The sequence below is a fragment of the Myodes glareolus genome, chromosome 10, assembly GCF_982192425.1.
Source record: "Myodes glareolus chromosome 10, mMyoGla1.1, whole genome shotgun sequence".
Taxonomy (NCBI): domain Eukaryota; kingdom Metazoa; phylum Chordata; class Mammalia; order Rodentia; family Cricetidae; genus Myodes; species Myodes glareolus.
Genome location: NC_142035.1, coordinates 67,024,240 through 67,031,017, shown reverse-complemented (window position 1 = coordinate 67,031,017; position 6,778 = coordinate 67,024,240). Strand labels below are relative to the sequence as shown.

Sequence of the window (6,778 nt, the reverse complement as noted above, 5' to 3'; positions counted from 1 at the left end):
AGAATAAAACTTTCCCTTGTTCTAACGGGTTAAGTATCAGCTACTTCAATACAAGCATTATTCCTTAGGAATATAATTTCGAGATTATTATAATTTTTTCTTTATAAATGCATGTGATTCTCTGTCTTCAGGACAGATTGTTTATACAGTCTAAGCAGGAGACAATATAGAGATATAGAGAAAGACAAAGATATATTCATAATTTATATATGTGTGAAATATATATATACACAAAAGCAAATATTTTTCTTACATTGATGAACAATAAACTTCTACATTCATTGACGACAGTCCACAGCACATCGATTTAAGAACTTTTCCTGTAACTAACTAGCTGTGTGCATACTCTCTTCATTGATACCTTCATTTCTTGATTTCTGAGTGTGTATATCACAGGATTCAGAAAAGGAGTAACAACTGCGTCAAAAATTGCCAAAAATTTATCCAGGTGTATAGAAGGAGAAGGCCAGGTATAGAAGAATATCAACGGACCAAAGAATAAGACCACCACAGAGATATGAGCTGAAAGTGTGGACAGAGCCTTAGAGGAAGCACTTGATGAGTGTTTTTGTACAGTGATTATGATGACAATATAGGAAATGATCAGTATGATGAAGGAGCCCACAGAGATGAATCCACTGTTGGCTGTGACCATGAATTCCAGTTTATGAGTGTCTGTGCAGGCAAGTTTGATAAATCGAGGAAGGTCACAGTAGAAGCTGTCCAACACATTTGGTCCACAGAAAGGTAAGTCTACCACAAAAGACAGTTGAACCAGAGAATGAATAAGGCCAACCACCCAGGCAACTACTAAAAACAAGATGCACATCTTAGGGCTCATAATGGTCAGATAATGGAGAGGCTTACATATGGCCACATATCTGTCAAAAGCCATAGCTATGAGCAACACCATCTCCACACCTCCAATGAAATGAATGAAGAAGATTTGAGTGACGCAGCCTCTAAAGGAAATGACTTTGTGTTTTCTGAATAAGTCATAAATCATCTTGGGGGACACAACAGAAGAAACACCCAAGTCGATGAAGGAGAGGCTAGCCAACAGAAAGTACATGGGAGAATGTAAGTGAGGGTCAGATGCCACAGCGAACACGATGAGGGAGTTTCCTGTCATGTTTGCTACATAAAACATGGAGGAGAACACAAAGAGCAATAATTGAATACTCCAGGAGTTGGTGAGTCCCAGGAACACAAACTCTGACACCACAGACTGATTCACTCCTTCCATTGACCTTTTTGACAGTGCTACCTGAGAGAAGAAACAGGAGAAATGATAAATTATAATTGTATTAAGGTAAAGTCCTGCATATGTGTGCGTATACATACATACATACATACATATAGTGTATATATTCATATATAGTGTATATATTCATATATATATACTATATATAAACAAACATTGAGAATCACTAATTATCAGGAGTTCATAACCCAAACCATAGTAAAATATCACCTCACAGTTTCCAAAGATAACAAGAGAAAGTGTGTGGGAAGTGTTGGGGGAGAAAAAGAAAAGGAAATGAGGCAGTTGTATTTTTATTTCGAAAAGTTTAAATTTTTTAAAATAATAACTTTTGGTGGATTTTAAAAGACTTGATGTGAATATATATTAATATACTTACTCAGGAAGACAAAAAAACTCATGGAGGTACTTTAAAAAATTAAGAGATATTACTTGGTTTGTAGCCCAATGAAATAAACTACAGATGAATGAAGCCCTATATTTGATTCTCAACGACACAAATGTTAAAGAGGTTGTAGAGGTTTTAGGCAGAGAAATAAAAGTTGAAGAGCAATGGAAAAGACTAAAAACTAGAAATATCAGGCTAGAAAGATAGAATTTTTAGTAAGGGCATTCACTGTGCAGTCGTGAGGAGGTGTGCTCAGATCCCATTATCCAAACTAGAAGCTAATTATCACTGTATGTGTCTCTACACTGTGGTGAAAAGTGGAAATAAAGGATCACTTGAGCTTGGGGACTGCCATACTAGATCCAGGCTCAGTATTAGACCCATTCAAAAAATAAAGTGGAGATTGAGAGAGCAGGACCCAGAACATAGTCTTCTTACCTCCAAAGGACACATGTCCGTGTTACTGTGTGTGCACATACATGTACACACACATACATACATACACACACACACACCTCAAGTAATACATTCACCCTACTCAATATATAAAATCATACATATAAAATAATAATAATAATAAAATTAATTTTTAAAATTTAAATCTAGAAATACTATATTATTTGCAATTCTAATTTGAAGAATCTATATCCAGACGAAGTAATTCACAAATAAAGATTAATATGTATAAATAGTATGTGTTAAATAATAGATGAGTGAATAACACACACGCACAAACACACACACACACACACACACGCACACACAGACACTCATACAAACATGGACTATTCTTTGATCCCTTCAAAGAAAGGTCATCCTTTGAATAAGAATAGAAGTCATTGTGCTACCTGGATTAAAGAAACATAGATAGTCAAATGCTGAAATATCTCAGTCAACATGGATTCTAGAGATTCTACACTGATAGAAGCAGAAAGTATAATAAAGAATCATGAGTAAATGGGAAGGGATAGAAAAGTATAATTGAAAATATTTGCTAAAAGGGGAAATGCATAATTAGACAGGATGGGTACTTTCTAGAAATGCATGTAACAGTGAGGTGACTGTTACAAACAGTAGGGCCTACATGAAAATTAGTAAGTGCAGAACTTATTAATTTATTTTCTAAATCAGTATGGGTGGCAACTATGCTAGTTAGCTTACAACATGTGTTTTACGTTTTTATATTTTTATATTTTATATATCCACATACATAAAACATCTCACTGTACACTATAAATATACACAGAATCTAATTGTGTCTTAATAAAATTAGAGGAAGAAAGGTTTTCTATAATTCTCATATAATTTGAATTTGTAGTCATGCAGAGAAGCTGCTGTTAGTCATGCAGGCATGTTGAGACATTTATTGCTTTTACTGAGCTACACATTTTCTCCTCTCCCCTTTCTTCCTTCTCTCTCCCTTTCTATCCTCTTCTGTGACTCCCATGTTCCCAATTTACTCAGGAGATCCTGTGGTTTTTTTTCTGTCTATGTAGAGCCATGTACAGCTCTCTTAGGATTCTCTTTGTTGTCTAGCTTTATGATGTGGACGGCAGGCTGATTTTCTTTGCTTTATGTCTAAAAGTCACTATGAGTAAGTGTGTATTATGGTTGTCTTTCTGCGTCTGGGTTACCTAATTCAGTATGGTTTTTCTAGATCCATCCATTTGCCTGCAAATTTAAAGATGTCATATTTTACTGTAGAGTAGGAAAGGATGTTATTTATAAATTAAAAACTCTTTCTGCAGCTGTATAATTTATTGAGATAGTCTAGGCAGAGTTCTGAAGCAATGAGAAAACTGAAGAAAAATGATATTATTAAAACTAAATAGGGGAAAGGAATAAATAAGTGATAAAAAACAGAAAGTCAAAAACTACAATGATTACACTTGTCTAAATAGCTTTGGCAATGCTTTTATATTAATGATTCTGTTTCTCACATACTACCATACCTACTTGACAAAATTTTAAGCCTTCTCCACTATACTTATAGTTTAGAAACAAAATTATCAGTAGTATTTATGTTCTTTAGAATGAAGCAAGAAATATAACCCCTGGCACATCAGGAATCACTGTGTTCTGAAATTGCCCTATCATGCTAAAAAAAATATAGCATTACATGGTATAGTATGCTTTCAGCACTGGGTCTTGTATTCTCCATCTTAAGCACTATTTTCTACTCAGGAATACATGAGGCACTTTCATATTGCAAACTCACTAATAATATTGCTACTATATTACAGAAAATGATAGGTTTATATTCTTCTCTTTGGAAAAATGAAAGAAAAGACAACAACTCCTGCCATTTTATTTATATGTGTTAACAAGCTATGTTTTATTTGTCATTTAGTAGGAGATTGTATCATTTTATCATTTCTGAACATAAAATAATTTATTAATGCATAAGTATCACACAAAACATTACAATGTTTTTGTCATTTTTCTAGTACTATTTATATTTCCCTATGTATAATGTGGTTCTAGCTCCAAGGCAGGCAGTTGTTCTGCTTTTTCCAATATTTTTATAGACATTTTTCTATTATTTGTGAGATTATGATGTAATTTCGTTACATCACTTCTTCCTTTTCTTTCCTCCCTCCAAATCACTTCACGTACTCCTTCTTGATCTGTTTCCAATCAAATTCAAGGCCTTTTCACACAGTGAATATTGTTACAATCATCCTTCTGTTTTGTTCAATTTCTTTTCTTTTCTGTGCTCTACTTTGCTCTAGAGTTCCCCAAGTACTTTAGGATGCAACTCAGAGCCACAGCAACACTAATCACAAATTAATATCTGTGAATAATCAACTTATACACTGATAAGTTTATTTCCATCTATCCATTTTACCTGAATGATTACAACATCTTGTCAGAGCCAGGTTTCCCTGTGTCCTCTCCGATAAAGTGTCACATAGAATCTTCCATTAGGAATATATGAAGCTAATTATATACACCTTGTGAGTCTCTGGCCAAGGGACACTGCAAAAGCATGACAGTTTGAAGGAGCTCATGGTTACAGAATTTTTCTCCAGAGAATTATTTATTTTGGTCAGTGTGGCCAAAGAACTCTGAAAATCAGATATACAGAGAAAGGAATTATTTTAATTTCATTAAGCTACTTGAATCCAATAATTGATAATTACTCACTGCAATTACTTCTTTCTGCAAGGTAACTATTTTCTCAATATTAAACATAAATAATCAAAGGATTAGAAATGTAGTGGACAAATGAGTTGGCTCAATAAAAAAGGCACTTACTATCAAGCTTGAGGATGTGAACTCAATCTCTGGAGCTAACATGTAGAAGAAGGGAACTGACCCTAACAATTGACTCCATCTCCATACAAGCCTTTTTTATATACAAAACTAATGCTAATTATAAAAATTTTAAACATCATAACTCATTGTTTTGTGCTGAATAAAATTTCTTTGTGTGTATTATCTATTCCCTGGGTGATCTATGACATATTCCCTTCTCTAGCTATTGTAAATAGAATAGCAAAAACATGAATATACAAATATCTTTGAAGTAGAATATTGCCTGTGTTCATTGGCATTAAATATCTCCCATATGTTCAAATGTTTGAATATTTGGTCCCCAGTTGGTGCAACTGTTTGGGTAGGTTTGGGAGCTATATACTACTTGGTAGAAGTAGGTGACTGTGATGGGTTCTGAGGGTTCAAAGCTTTGCAGCTCTCCCAGTGCGGTCTGTTTTGTGTTTACAACAAGGATGTAAGTTCTTAGTTCCTGTCACCATGCTTCCTCTCTGCCATCATGGATGCTCAGCTCTCTGTAGTTATAAATCTAAGTAAACTATTTCTTCTAGAAGTTGTTTTGGTCATTGTGTATTATCTCACATAAATGGAAAAGTAAGTAAGACAGGGTCCTTTATGTATGTGGCCAGGACTGGTATAGCTGGTAATATGATAGTTCTATTTTAATGTTTTCTTCTCCTAATTTATGTTTTAAACTTTTCATACAATCACATTTTTCCCCTAAATTCAACTCCTCCCCTCACACCAGCCCTACTCTTCTAAATTTATATTCTTATCCTCTCTAAGAAAACAAGAAAAGAAAAAACAAATATAAGTTTTAATAAACACCAAAACAAACAACAAAAAAATGGATTCTGTTTTGTGTTGAACAAGTATTTCTTGAGCATGTAGCCTTCTCTGGTATCATATACTCAGTGTCAATCAGTGAAACTGATTTTCCCTGTCACAACATCAATTGCAAATAGTTTCTTGAGGATAGAAACTTATGCCCATTTCACCTTCTTCATGAGAGGCTATTTTCTGATTTAAACTTGGTGGATATTGCGCTTGCAATTACATTCTTCGACAGTGCATTTGCCCAACATCCATGCTGTTTCCTTAAAGTCATTCAACACCTTTGGCTCTTAGAATCTTTCTATCTCCTCTTCCATATAGATCTTTAGCATGAGGGGAGAGGAGTACAACAGTCATCTCATTTAAGGATAGGTGGTCTGAATTCTCTCATGCTGTCCATGGTGTCAACTTGTGAGTCTCTGTGTTAACTACCCACTACTGCAAGTATTTTTTTGATGTGAGTTGAGTGATTCACTAATTTATGGGTATAGTAATATGTTATTTAGAACAGTTTTGTTAGCACAATAATTGTAGTAAATTTCCGATAGCATCTCTAGCCTAATTAGTCTCAGGTTTTTGACATAATTAGCATCTCAAATATGGTATTCATCTCATTGAATAGGTCTTGAATCCAATCAAACCATGTTTGTTAGTTCCATGGCATTTGTGTCACTATTGCACCAATGGGTATATCATGCAGATAAGTCGCTATTGTAATTTAAAGGGTTTGGGGCAAGGTGAAATTGATAATTATTTTTCTCCTCCAGTAGTGTGCATAGTACCATTCAGTGTTATGAATACTAGTCAGTATATTTTAGATGCCTCCACACTGATTTCCATAGTGGCTACACTTATAACCCCAACAGTAATGAATAAGGATTCCACTTTTCTGACCAGCAATTGTTGTCATCTGCTTTTTTGATGATAAATATTCTGACTGGAGCGAGATGGAATCCCATCATAGTTTAATTTGCAACTACCCAGGAGCCTCCGGCTATTAATCCAAAACATGTGAA

General features: G+C 34.4%; 1 protein-coding gene across 1 annotated transcript; it reads right to left on the bottom strand.

Annotated features, from left to right (window-relative positions):
* Positions 1-307: 307 nt before the first annotated feature.
* LOC125416724 (olfactory receptor 4F3/4F16/4F29-like) lies at positions 308-1,246 on the bottom strand. The gene has a single exon (XM_048459868.3). It carries the CDS (start codon positions 1,244-1,246, stop codon positions 308-310), a length of 939 nt encoding a protein of 312 aa, XP_048315825.2.
* Between the last annotated feature and the right edge of the window lie 5,532 nt (positions 1,247-6,778).

Coding starts and splice junctions, on each gene's coding strand:
- LOC125416724 (XM_048459868.3), bottom strand. CDS start 1,246: ATGGAAGGAGTGAATCAGTCTGTGGTGTCAGAGTTTGTGTTCCTGGGA.